At 32.4% G+C, this 15,602-nt stretch overlaps 1 protein-coding gene across 1 annotated transcript; it reads right to left on the minus strand.

Moving 5' to 3' along the window:
* Positions 1-829: 829 nt before the first annotated feature.
* LOC132760185 (CAAX prenyl protease 2-like) lies at positions 830-15,221 on the minus strand. Its single transcript, XM_060752099.1, has 9 exons — positions 15,073-15,221; positions 10,892-10,997; positions 8,806-8,886; positions 7,850-7,910; positions 6,506-6,564; positions 5,288-5,396; positions 4,827-4,898; positions 4,027-4,089; positions 830-3,305 (listed from the first exon to the last, which is right to left on the minus strand). Exons 1-9 carry the CDS (start codon positions 15,186-15,188, stop codon positions 3,103-3,105), a joined length of 870 nt encoding a protein of 289 aa, XP_060608082.1. The 5' UTR covers positions 15,189-15,221; the 3' UTR covers positions 830-3,102.
* Between the last annotated feature and the right edge of the window lie 381 nt (positions 15,222-15,602).

Here is a 15,602-nt window from a genome sequence, read left to right on the forward strand (position 1 = left end):
TCTAGCCACATATGTGGACAAAAAAAGCATCAGAAAATCTTTACCGTCAACTAAGTAGTCATTAGTTAGCACAAGAGAGCACACAAACCAGTAACTGTATTCTCCATTAAAATATGAATTTTGGGAGCTTCAAACTATACAAGTTGATTTCATTAAATTCATATGGCATAAATAAAGCTTAGAACAAAATAAATACAAATTAAAGAGACCAAAAATACCTTTTCACTCTGGTTATCAATTAGGTAAAAATTTGTCTTCTTATGCCAAAATACCAAGTAATAGACTTTGATACATAATATTACATTGCAATGATAAAAATCATTTCATTTTATTTTCAAAATTACATAAAAAATTTTAACAAAAGAAAAAAACCCTTCCATTTGGCAAAACAAATTACAAGTTTACATTTAATAGTACATTTTGTATAAGAAAATCCAGGTAATAATACTGGGCACAGTGCATTTTGTATGAGAAAGGGCCCAGTGCATTTTGTATGAGAAAATCTAGGTACATATAATAAGACGGGGCACAAAATGATATAATTGATGATTTTTTATGACACCATAAACTGACATCAGTTGTGACATAAGAATTTTCATTCAGAGTTTACACATCATTAACAACACACACTATATACAAGGCAATAATAATCTAATATGATACATTATGTACAGTTTTGTACAATACCAGTGACAATATGAGCCACATCATGTCAAAATGTACCTCATACTAACACAAATTATTCATTTTAGAAAAACATGATTTTACAGTTTTATTGTTGTTGGTTTTTTTTTTGGAAAATTGTCGGTTTTTTTTTTTTTTTTTCAATTTTTTTTTTTGTCAATACTCAATGATAACCAAATGGACAAAAATGTAAATCTGTGTTTTTCTTGATTTCAAGAAAACTATAATAAAAACATACATGTAATTCCCAAAAGTGACAGAAAATCATCATCTTAAAAAAAAACAGCCAAATTATCATTTTGAATAGATCTCAAAATGCATATAAAATGAAGTGTTTAGTTGTTCTTTTTTTTGGATTGGGTTTTATGTCCCACTAACACAATAGAGGTCATATATGGCAACTTACCAGCTTTACTGGTGGAGAAAAGTGCCCCTCTGTGTATTTTCTCATTTTCTCAGGCACTAATAGGCACTAGAGTAGAACCACCAACATTCCATAAGCTAACTTGATAGCTTCTCACATGAAGGAATCCAATATATTAAATTCAAGTAAAACATTAGCATATTAAAAATTTCAATAATTCAGATATTCATGACAGTTATCATCAATTCCAGTGACATTTCAAATCAATAAAAGAATATTTTGTTGAAATTTAAAACTACAAATTTGTTCTGTTTAGTTCATATAGGTTTAAAATGGAAGATTTGAATCTCACTATTCACATTAAAATTCTTTCATGTGAAAAAAGCTATTCAGCCAGCTTAAATGGACCTTACCAACATCCAAGCCAACCCAACTCAACCCTACCCAACTCAACTCAGCCCAATTCAACCCCAAACCAACTTAACTAAACCCCAACCCAACTCTACTCAACTTAAATTATTCAAGTAAATAGACCTCAGTCCAAAAATAAACATAAATATCAGTAAAATAAAATATGTACATTTAATAATTTATTTGGTTGTGTATTAAGTTACACCAGCAATATCATGGCCATATGGCAACTTAATTGGTTGAGGATGACTGCTAGTAGGACCACTGCATTCTGTAATATAGATGTATAGGTTCCCTCACATGAAAAAATCAAAAAGTCGCTGCTGGGATTTGAACCTACTGCACTAAGGTGCAAATGTTTTGAAGTCAATGACCTTAACCTAGGATGCCCCTGATATGAATGTTCCTACATATGTATCTGATGAATAAATTACTATCAAGGGAGTAATTCATACTACCTTACAAGTGGAAACAAGATACAGATACTCTCAAAAACAATGATTTTTACTAAGGTTTCATCACATCAAGCACTACATATTGTCACCCTTTTTTACCAGAAACTTTGTTTTAAAAGTTGACCTAGACAACCAAAACACTAACAAGTATGATATGCATTTTGACAAAATGTGATCCATTTAAAATATAACATATTTTAACATTTTTCAAGATGATAGGAGTCTTTAAGCACCTTATGAACACATGAGCGTATGTTTCTTAATTCAAAACATTGAAATGTCAAATTCTGCTTAAGTCGGTACTAGGGGTCATGGACGGTATGTTGCACTTAACACTTTTGTTCATAAACACCCTCAATCAAATCAAGCCTGCTACAGATTCAGATGTGCTACTTTTGGTGTTTTTTAGCATTTCAATATCCTCCTATTTTAATCAATATAATTAAGTGGTAAATATTTTGCTAATTTTCAGGTCAATTTACTGATAAATCCTGAAATTTTGTGATGTTTACATTTGTTCATTAAATGGGCTAAGTTTAAATGGGCTAAGTTCAACATATGTTAAAATGTAACATTAAAATGGTTTTATCCATGGTCTGACATCTAATATCACAAAACAGGCATAATTGTTTTCAAACAAAAACATGATTTAACATAAATCAAGACAATAACAGATTGATTTTCTTAATTTTGCTACTTGTAGGTATATTACATACAGCAATCCTAACAAACATACCCCAAAATAAAACAGGGAAATAAGACTTTCTTCACAGAATCGCAATTGACATTCTATAGAAATTAAATTTTCAACTAACAAAACAAACTATCCTGGTAGCAAATGTAGCTGAGCAAGTCAAGCCACCTACATGAGAAAAAAAAACTCACCTATTGCCATATACTAAACACTTAGGGAGCAAAAAAAAAATTTTTTCAATTTACAATATTTTTTCTAATTTACTTATCATATTTATTATATTAAATCCACTACGGATTGATTTTATTTTTTTTCACAATGAAGAAAGGCTGTTCCAGATATTTTCAAATTTTCTGACAATCATACACAACTATGATCTGGTAGATCTAGGCCTCTAACAAACCAACCAGCCAACGAACCAACTGCAGCGAGACAATCTACCCCTCCATTTTTCTAATACAAAACGCTATACCTACATAATTATGTAACAAGAATTATAAATCGTAAATTTCATTAGAATAAATAAACGGTGATGTGAGGGGATAAAGCAGATAAATCCACGCTAACAGTCCTAACACGAATGCTGCAATAAGTTTCCGTCTGAGAGCCTTGTCCTGATACGCTAACACCTCATTAAACGCGGGAAAACCCATGTGATTACAAAATGCATGTGCTAGAAAAGGCGCTACGAAATGACCTGAAAATAGAAAATGGAAGATATTGTAAATTAAAGCAAATATCAATCACATTTTTTATGGTAAACACAGTAAACAGTGGTCTAGTTGTACCAATATTTTGGACTACAAATCCAGGGACTGTGAGATAGATCAAACTTTAACTACTTTAACAATTCTTTCAAACAACACTAAGAGAAATGGTGCTTTACACCTTGTAATTCTTTTTTCTTTTTTTGTTGGGTTTTATGTCCCACAAACACAATATTCTAAAGGTCATGTGGCAACTTTCCAGCTTTACTGGTGGAGGTCTTCCTCCAATGCCCTTCCCCAGCTTTACTGGTGGAGGAAGACCTCCAATGCGCTTCCATGCATTATTCCAGGCACAGACTGGTACCTGAGTATAACCACCAACAATCCATAAGCTAGCTGGATAGCTACCTCATATGACAGTATCCAGGATTCAAATACACAGCGGTGAGTGCCAAATGGTTTGAAATCAACGACATGAACCACTTGGCCACAGGTGTCTCACATTGCAATTAATTAGGCAAGATACCTAAACATATATAAGTTAAATAAACATGTAAGTTTTATAAATCTTATAATAAATGGTAACACTCAATTCAAAATCTTGCACTGATTATCAAATTAATGTTCCATAAGCGCTTAAGCAACTAATTATTTGAGCTAGATAGAAAAGAATAGTCCCTCTATATGTTTATAAACCAGTTAGATTGTTACCTGTTCGTAGAAATAAAAATGCTGAATAGGCACCAAACACAGTTGTAAAGGCCATCTGAAATGCTAGACAAAGAAAGAACATATACATTAAACTCCTATTTATCATAAAATATATATGTCTAGATGATAATATTCGCTAATAAGACCACCCAACAATTAAGATCACTTTGATCAAGTTCTGTTGGTGGTCATAACAGAGGGATTTTACTGTTTGTTTTGTACTTCTCAACATGTTAAATTTGGATAATAGACTAGTCAAACTTTTATTCTGAAACAGTCCATTGAAAATGTAAGGGAATTTTATATCAGAATGTTAAAGCAGCACGCTTCCAGTATCATCCTTATGTTCATGAAAATTTTGAAAATGTATTCTAAAGTAAAATATTGACGTGAACAAAGAAAGTAATTTACACATTGCATATCCGCACTTATAATCCACGTTAATTACCAAAAAGAGGTCAAAATAGGCAAAAAATAGCCTTTACTGCATTAGTAATGCAGTAGAAATATGGTGATAAATACTAGAAAAATCAGTCATTAATTGCACATAAGATATAAATTATCATTTGAATCTTTTATCTGTTTACTCTTCTTTAAATCTTAGTACATTTTCCCATGTTTAATTTTCTTGGAATATTTTGGCTCATCTGGAGGCATGCACCTTCAATATTAAGCATGAAACAGTATAGAGACTGGTTAGACTGTGCAGACGTGTATACTGATTTTACTCTATATTCATTTCAAAACCAACCAAAATTATACATGTCTATATATCATATTATTATAATAATCATTATTACCTGATGATTTAAAGGCATCTTTTACATCTTCTTTGTTCTGGGTAATCTTTTCTATCATGTGATGCAAATGGGCTAAATTAATCATAGAAATATAAAACATTTCATAACACAATGATAATTTTAATGGTGACTGATCAATAATTGGTCATTAAATTTGTTGGGATAAAATATAATAACAGCCTTCAATATAAAAACTGCCCTACTCAGGCCACTGTTGTTTTTTTCAACTGAGAGTAACTGATACATTCTGAAGACTATCTATAGACATTTTGGTGTGACAAGTGAGTTATTGAATACATTAAGAGTAGAATATGAAACTAGAAACAAATATGGAAAAATATAAACTTATTTAGACTTTTACCTATACTCTGAATATTTACATGGGAATAATGACACTTTAAAACAGGAATAATTCTTAAATTTAGAAGTATATTAAAATTTATACATATCAGCTGACTTACCGACACCAAAAAACAATGGACAAATGAAGACAGACCAACCCTCCCCAAACTGTGGAACTAAAAATGGCAGCATGCATGCTCGAAATATAAACTCTTCTGATATAGGTGCCTATAGGAATAAAATAAAACAAGACATTCATTTTTAGTTCTTTTTTTTCAGTTTTCTAATATACCACTGCACTTTTTTTTTGCCTTATCGATCCTATTCAGGTCATAATAAGGCAACCTTTAAGTTAATTAATATGATATGGCGACTTTTCAGGTTAAAGTCCTGAACAATACCCTAAGGTGCCCTTTAAGTGTATTATTTCGTACATAGTGTCAAAAACTACAATCATATGTAAGCGAATTCAAATTTATGTAAGTTTGATACAAAAATACTTAATAATAAAATTCTATTACATAATATTACATCATATTTTATAAATAGCTTAAATTCATCTCAAAACAACTGCCCTGTCTATCAAGTATAGGTTAATGTTTATTAGTAAGCATTTACAATATTAGCCTGGTCAAGAATAACATCTCATATATTTTGGTAAATGCTTACAAATTAAATGCTTACTAATGGATGAACAATTTAGTGTTTGAAATTATTTTATAAAAGTAGATTTACTAGACTTATTAAAAGTTTCTGATTACCAAAGTAAATGTGTTGCAAATTTATCAGAAATACTGCAATCCTATTGAGACAAAAATATCATAAATTACATAAATGATAAACATGTATTAAACCATTATTGCAAAATAATATTATAAAATTCTATTTAATGTCTTGATAAATCAATATAACAGAAATTAAATAGAATAAACTTGTTGACTGACCTACGACTTTTACCTGCGGGCAAAATAATATTTATAATCAAATACATGTACATACAGCTATCAGCTATTTTCAATTAATTTTAAACCAAAATTGCTTGCTTTAATGTACTTCATTTACAAATTAAGTTTTCATATTTTGTAGAAAAATGTTTTTACTCTAACTTTTACTGTGCTCCAAAGTTACATGATTTTTTAATATTCAAAAACGTTGCGTCTAAACCAAAAATAAATTGTGTTCAGTAAATTTAGACTGGAATCTCAATATCAAATTGTTTTGGCTTTAAAACAGTGATATACTAAAAGAAGTAATTTTTTAGATTTTCAAGAATTTATTTTCATATAAGTTGAAGTCCCTAACAAGCAGGAATCATTGTAATATACATAAATACTTACAACAATATGATTCCTCAACCATATACTGTTATTTAAACTGTTTATCCAGTACCTTGGTTCTGTAATACAAAATATGAAATATTCATGAACTCTTTGAATGAATGAAATCAAAAATATGTATATTTACAAACTCTTAAGAAAAATATGAATATTCATAAACTCTTTGAATGAATGTAATAAAAAATATGAATATTCATTAATTATTTGAATGAAAACAGTAAATTACCAGTGTAAAGTAGGGCAAGCCTGACCTTGACTGCTCAAATTTAGCTTTATTCATGTTAAACTCTTTATAAAATTAGGGATGGCAAAATCAATTGTCCATATTGCCCAGATTGTCCCATAGCCAGTTTGAACAAGTGAAACTTTACCAGAATTTACTTTATAAATACAATATGGACATGTTAAAAAATACAGACAAGTAAGTCAAAATCAGATTTTCCTGGCCCTGAATAACTAGGGACAGCGCCAAAGTCAATGAAGATTAGGTTCCGTTAAAATAAAATTCTTATTATAATTGCTCAAATCATATTATACTTAGAAAGAATACCTTTCTAAATAGATCTATATCATGTAAGAAACTAATTCAAAGATATTAAATGTAATTATATTTAAGCAATAAAAAGCGAAGTGTGAGCCTTTGTAATAAATTGTGTCATGTATAAGGTGAGAAAGGTTACTTAGGTGAATAAAAAGTGGGTTTGGTTTTTTTTTAACCCCCAAAAATGTAAGTATACAATTAACTAAGTTAGATGAAAAATTGTGCATTCATAACATTGCATTTACTGATCTTGTATTTAAAATTCAGAGGTTATTTTGAAACAAGAAAAAAACAGAGTGCTAAAATTCACAAATAAAACAACCTGATAAGCTTAAATGACGAAACATTCAACAATGTTTTCTTTCTTTATTTTTTGTAATATCTCTTACATGAATAAATCCTTAATCCTATATAGTTATAATAATATCTAATATCATTTATAATGTGATTACAAACTTTTCTTAAGATAAATGATGTCATTCATGTTAATAATTACGTAATTTTTGAGGAGGTGAAAGTGAGGTAATGTTATATGAATTATGCTTAAAAATTTTCATCTGTGTTTTACTTTTTCACTGCCGTTTTTTGTACAAGATACATGTAGCCATGCTTTGATTTGGAATGTTTCATTTTAAGTTCAAGGGGTTCAGTATCAAATTTGTATTTAGTCAAGCCTGGTCAGATGGCACCAATGTGCAGGCTGGTCTGGTTCTATACTAGTACTCCCCTTCTAGAGTCAGTGGGGGCATAAATAATCTCAATGTCTCATTCAACCAATCAAATGGTATTATGATGTCATTTACCTAAATATAATCTGAAAACTCCATCCATATAATGAAGCGTGAGTGGCCCAGCAAACAATACCTACAAAATAAGAAACAAACTAATCTAAAGTCAAAACAAATAAACATATTATGATTCACAATTGGAACGTTTGAAACAAGAGTTGTCCGTGAGACAACTTGCTCAAGTATTCTCAATGCTTTACAGTAAGAAAAGGGGAATAACTCTGTAAAAAAGTAACATACTCTCAAGAGTAATGGGACATGTTCCCATCATGTTAGACAATCAGAGAAAACAAGTGTGCAAGGTTTCAACCAGATGATCCCCTTCCCTGCAGTAGTTTTGGAAATACCAAGTTGCACGCAAAAATTTTTAACAAAGTGTGATGGCAATAGTCTTTTCTTTTCATTAATTAAACAAGCTTACAAAATACCCTTAATCTAAATTTACATATCTAGTTGAGCAAAACGCACTTTTGCAGACAATAAATCACAAAAATACAATTCATGAACAATCATAAATTATTCTGGTGAAAACAAATACTGTTATTTAATGCACATCAAAATCACCTATGCAAGCTTTTGTTTCAGTGTAACTAACGTCAGTGTATTGTTATCAAAGAAACTTTTGTCAATATTTTATAAACCTGTAACGTCAAACTGTATTAATTTACGGCAGGATTATTAGGTGAAAAACAAGAGCTGTTACAGTCAGTAAGACACTCAACTATACTTGAACAAGAGCCTGAATAATGCAGGAATTAACATACAGGAACATTTCGTTCAAAACACATGTAAATATGTAATATAGTTATGAGTGTAGAAATAGAATAATGACGAAGGAATTTTGTAAATTTACATTGAAAGTGTCATATTGTATTCAAAATCCATGGCAAAAATGACCTTCAAAAACAAAAAAAAAACTTTTAGCCATAATAAAATTATATATTCTACAGAAGAAAAGATTTAACACTCACCATTGTCAGGAGCAATGGAATGACTAGGGCTGTGATAAAACCAGAAAATCTAATACCCAGCCATTCTAACACAGTGTGACCCTGTAAAAAATGAAAGGAAATACAGTCGAGACTGTCATATGTGACTTTCCAAGGGATCTTCAGAAAAAGGTCACATATGACAGGGAGTCTCTTAATACAGTCTCAAAGAAAATTAAATTTAAATATCATCTATCTGTCTATATACCATTGTGACATAAAGATCCTGTATGTTTTGTGATTGATATTGTTACTGTGTGTATACGACACTTGCAAAAAATATATATATATATATATATGGATATAATTATGCAAATAAAACAATTTTCCAACATCAAAGATTATGTAAAATGTGTACTGCAAATATTTCTGCACATTATATTTATTCAATAAAATGCATGCATTGATTTCTTATTGGAAAATTTGACTAAGAATTTATAGAAAATAAAGTTCTAATTACCTCCCTTTAATGGCCTTTATTTACATGAAATGTTAAATTGGGTGATATCTTTATAAATCATGCTTATTTGAACTTACAATATTGACAAATCTTAATTTGAGCATCCTATTTATGAAATAAAACCATGAAAAAATTGTGTTACATATCCATATCCAAAGCTTTTTCTGGTTTGGTATCAATATTTTTTCCGTATTAATTATGCAGCCATAGAAAGGTAAATTAAAAAAATGCTGCCTAAAAAATCTTCCGTGGGCACTCTATAATAAAAAAAATCTAACACAAGTCTTAACCCAGTTCACTTTATGTACATTACACACATATCGATTGCATCATGCTTCCCATGAACTGACGCTACGTCACTTGATACCTGCATGTATATACGTCATGTTAACTGTGTAATTGAGAGATAGAGATGTGTAGACTTTGTTTGCTACTGGATTATAATTGGACTTAACTATTTTGGCCCTCTGGGTGTTATAATATATAGGTATTATTTATCTTATTAACGGACAATTAAAAGGTGTGAAAGTCGTTTAAATCAGACCAAACATTGCATTGGGACCAGACAATTAGGGTCGCTTGTCACATATGACAGGGAGTCGTTTAATTCAAACCATTTATATAGGAAAATACGTTGGGAGGACTGAAACAAGGTCGGATAAGACAGGGAGTCGTTTAAATCAGGGGGTCGCTTAGGCAGTCTCGACTGTATGCCTAAATATACGAAATTAAACTCTATAGGCAACCAACTTCACTTACTTGACTACAAAACATGGACTTTCTTACACCTTTCAATATAAATTGTTGTCAAAAATAGAAACAATATTGCTATCAGGCAGCGAAAAATATTTTCAGAATCACTCATCCTGCAGGACGAGTAGTGTCTAAATCCAATGTGAAGCCAACATTTTCCATCTCGTTCTGCTCCAAGTTCCGTTAAATTCTACTTGTTATTAACAATTTCCGATACCTGAATATATCATTTATAATTTTCTGTTGATCAATAATTAATACACATTTGAAAAACTTGACAATTTTGACTAATTTATGTCTGGAAAATATGAAAATTCACCCAGAACATATACAGAAGTGTAAGTGTTCATCTGTGCTGCTCTAAAGAAATTAAAAACATTTGCGGGAGCGATAGCGACAAGAGAATGTTTCTAATTTCTGTAGAACAGCTACAGATGAACACTAACATACTTAGTGTCAAGTTTTATTTGGCTTCATTAATATACTCTTTATTAGGTCACGACTACTTGTACAACAGGTTCTATGAATCAACACTATGAAAAATAGAAGGCGGGTATGAACAAAATTTCATATAGTATCGACTTTTGTTCTACTTTGAAAATAAACACAGAATTTTTAAGAAATACAGCGTTTTAACTGGATGACAAATAAATGTGGAGACAAACAGCTCTTAGATGTTAGGTTTGCATCCATCCATGGATCATATAAATAATATGTAGGTTTTCAAACCACCAATGATGTGTATTATATCATAGGTTATAAGTGGTTCCACATCAATAATCTTTACCATTCAATGATTCTGCCATGGATGTCACCAAGTTTGATATGGCTAGAATTTTAACAGTTAATACTTACTCTATCTGTTGTTGTTGGTGAACCAAAGTACCAAACAATCGGTATCACTAGAAATGACACCACAGTTACACTGATGAAACGTTTTCTAATTGTCTCAGGATGATCCCTGAAAAGCAAAAGCAAACCTTACAAAATGAAAGTCTGCTACAAATGTAGCCCTGGGATATAACTGGACAAGCAACTACCATCCAGATAAGCAGTTTTATCCAAGCGAAAGATGAGCATTGTATTTAAATGACATATTGATACCTTAATTATACAAAATTACATTGATACTTTGTCATAACATCATGTTAAAACTATTAAGATACAAATGAATTGTTAAAATCTTACACTGTTTGCAAGGCATGCACCTTATTGGATGTAAAGAAAATACAAGCGTTAGGCCTAATCTTCAGTAAGTTTGCTTATCCCATTATGTTATGCCCCAGGATGCCACATTTACAATTTTTTTTGTAAACCTTTACACGATTGCTAAAAACTGAAACGATTCTGTTTAAACAGAGTTACTGCTATGTTCTATACTAATATCTTTACCCTGTATTTGAGTTTCCGAATGATTACTTACTTTCTATTTTAATACGCCTAACAATAACTTCTATAAATAGATTTGATCACGTGACAAAAAGAACCGTAAAAACTGTACCTTAGTTGAAAAATTCTGATATATCTGTACCCTGATGAAGGCTATTGAATAGCCGAAACGTAGGTCTTAAATAAAATTATAGAAACCTGACCCACTTTGTTTCGTGTGTTTCACTTTCCTTATTCTTTTTATTAGTTTACTGTTGTGAAACAAGCATCCCGTGTGGGATCCGATCTCAGTGGGAATCGATAAACGGTTCTACGTAAATCGGTGTGAGAGGTTGGTCCAGCTTACAACTTACCTCTAAGTATCCAGTCTTGGATCCACCGTCCAAAGCACCACTATCGCCCTTTGATAGGGACCAGCGCTTCGAACCCTACACATTACGTTATGTCGGATGAAAATCTCTAAGAAAAAGCTATTACTACACCGTCTATAACCATAGCAACACTTCCGGGACAGTCTAACAACCCCACCAAAAAACGGAAAGCGGACGATAACGACTCAACTCCTGGCCGTATAGAACAAGAAAACCTCTCAAAATTCAAAGTTCTAAAACAACTGAATATACAACTTACACGGACCCATCATCACGTAGATTACCTCGAAAGGTGTGTTCTCACCAAATCAAATGCAATATTATTCATGCACGAATTTGAACAAAAATTCCTAAAAACGTACCCAATTACACCATCGGTCTGGTGGCGCTACATAGACGATATCTTTTTGATATGGCCACACTCTCGACAGGAGTTGAAAACTCCTTCATCATGGCCTTAAACAGTCAACACAATACAATAAAATATACCTCTGACATCAGCGAAAAAGAGATCCACTTCCTGGACGTAACTGTCAGAAAAGATACCTACGGGAACTTATCTACCACACTAAACACTAAACCTACTAATGTACCTCCACTATAACTGTAAACATTTATTATTATTATTTTCTAATTATTCATATAACTAACTATATACGGACAAATGAACCGCCTAACAATAACTTCTATAAATAGATTTGATCACGTGACAAAAAGAACCGTCAAAACTGTACCTTAGTTGAAAAATTCTGATATATCTGTACCCTGATGAAGGCTATTGAATAGCCGAAACGTAGGTCTTAAATAAAATTATAGAAACCTGACCCACTTTGTTTCGTGTGTTTCACTTTCCTTATTCTTTTTATTATTTTAATACATGTACAAATAAATTATGTTCATGACTCAATGCAAAGGATTCGGCACAAAGGAAAATTCACTTTACTAAACAAGTATATAGTCTCAAGTGATTACTGCATATTGATGCTGCATGGAGAGTTGTAAACACCTCTATCATTGGCCAATTAGAGCATTGCTTATATGACAACACTATGGCCTGGCATGGTCTGACACATGCTTATTTCTGTGGACAATTTTATCTAACAATGGTGGTGTTTAAAGTAAACATGAATGTTATTCTCTAATTATACACAAATAAATCAACCAATCAATAACAAAGCACCATACTGTCAGTGTTTAACCACCGTAAAAACTGTATGCTAGTATGAGGTTTTTACGCCCTTCAAAAAAGCCGTTAGCTACATTTTTTTGTCTTGAATTTTTTTGATAGCCTCATCTCCTTTTACTGAGGATAAATCAAGAAGAATTGATAAAATTCATTACAACAGGTAATATCCTGGATATTTTGTTTTAGGCAACTTGGTCATTTTGCCTAATCAGTAAAAAATATGGTAAACAAGAGCCGGTTGAACCGGGTGATGCTCCCCGAATAGGTTTTGGACACAGGAAGGTATACCTCTTGTAGTGTCAGAGTTATGTCACAGACAAAGTTCAAAGTGTAAAAACAACCCAAATGTTGTGCACGACACATTGTCTCAATATGGTGATCATTTCTGTGAAATAGTTTTTAAATCCAACTTCAAATAACAAAGTTATGGGCCGGACACGAATTCGGGACGTACGGACGGACAGACTGACGGATGGAAGGACTGACGGACAGACAACCCGATGACTATATACTCCAATGACCAATCACCATACCAAGTTTGAAGTTCCTAGGCCTAAGCGTTCTTTAGTTATTGAGCGGAAACTTTTTTTACCTACAAGGTCAATGTGACCTTGACCCCTTTACCCAAAAATCAATAGGGGACATCTGCTGGTCATGACCAATCACCATACCAAGTTTGAAGTTCCTAGGCCTAAGCGTTCTTTAGTTATTGATCGGAAACCATTTTTACCTACAAGGTCAATGTGACCTTGACCTTTGACCCCTTGACCCCAAAATCAATAGGGGTCATCTGCTGGTCATGACCAATCACCATACCAAGTTTGAAGTTCCTAGGCCTAAGCGTTCTATAGTTATTGATCGTAAACCGAATTTGGGACGTATGGACGGCCGGATGGACTGACGGACAACCCGACGACTATATGCTTCCCCGAAATTTTTTGGGGAGCATAAAAATACTGCACTGTAAACGCTTAAAAACGAAAATCTAAATGTGTAACCGTGGGGGCCTTACCAAGGACATATATTATTTTCTTACAAAATGTTCACCCTGGCTATTGTGTTAACTTAGTTTTCCCTTACGCAGGTTTTCTGCATCTTGATCACAACTTTTGGTCCAAAGACTGCCATTAATTTTACAGCAGTAGTGCATCCAAAGGTCCCTCAAAACTCATCAATCATTTAGAGTGATAATCTGGTAGCTTTTATAGATAAATTCGATCTTCTGTTTTAATAAGGCACTTTTTCTATTCAAGATACCCAGTTTACAAGCTCTACAATTTATCTCTAAGATAGCTGTTATTGAAATAAGAGTTTACAAATGAGAAGTTTCTAATATATATGATTGATTTTGTCACAGGGTGAGAAAAAAGTGCAGCTGATCGGGACTCGAACCCGTGACCCTCGGAATACCGTACCGTGGGTCTACTGACTGAGTTATCCGGCTTCTTACAAATCTTCTCCCCCTAATAAGTGAACAGTTCTGAACCGTGACATACTCCTCTGCTATATTGCAATTCATTCTCGAATTTCACAGAGTTACAGAGCAATGTAAATTAAACTCTGAGCTATATACAGTCATGGTCCCTCGGTGGGCGCTAAATGTCACAGGGTAAGAAAAATGTTCAGCCTGACCGGATCTCGAACCCGGGACCCTCTGAATACCGTACCGCGGCTCTACCGACTGTCGGACTGAGCTGTCTGGCCGCTTACACATCTTCTCCCCTAATTAGTGAACAGTTCTGAACCGTGAAAATTTCAATTGCGATATGGGAACCCCTTTAAAAAATTCAAACGTCAAACTGAAAAGAAACAGCAGTTCTCTATCTGAAATTCCGGTAAAGAGTCAACTCAGCACAGGTCAACTTGCCACAAGTCAACTCGGCCCGCTTATGAAACACATATTAAATGAATTAACTTTTTCTGATTTCTTGCATATTTTCAGGGCAAGCTGTTTTAAATGAAAAATAAGAGAATTTTGGTATATTATTACTTTATGTGTCTATAAATTCTGAAAACATGTATCTTGTTCATTAGTCAGCAGAAAACCATCTTTAATTATCAATTTACTAGCAATCACGCTCTCACAATACCTGCTCTTAGAGTTAGTTTCACTCCATACATATAGACTGCCAACATAGAGAATAGCAAAGAGAAAACACAACAAAATTGACTGCCAGGCATCAATGTCATACACAACACCCGCCATTTTTTGAAGAGCTTCAAAGGGAGGTAACTTTCATTTCCGTATAAAATCGTAAAACGTTACAAAAGTTCATACTCGGAATTAGATCTAGTGTAGATGGCATAAACTATTGTGTATATCTAACAATTCAAAAATAAATTATACGGATCACCACAGTTAAAATAGACTGATTATTCAGCATGAAAATTACTAATTTTGAATTGATTAATCCATCACATGAAGCACGTGAAAAATGAAAAAAAAAATGACAAAAATGCTTTCTCTTTACTGCTTTGTATGCTGTTACTATTGTTTCATGTAAGATATGGAATATGTTTTAAACATTCTAGATTTGTGCGTGAAAATTAAATCTACCTGTTTTAAAAACCATGGGACTTAATAATTATTATAAATGCAGATACTTAAAAATATAGAACT

This window comes from Ruditapes philippinarum, unplaced genomic scaffold (assembly GCF_026571515.1).
Source record: "Ruditapes philippinarum isolate M1 unplaced genomic scaffold, ASM2657151v2 ctg1790_1_1_1_1, whole genome shotgun sequence".
NCBI lineage: Eukaryota > Metazoa > Mollusca > Bivalvia > Venerida > Veneridae > Ruditapes > Ruditapes philippinarum.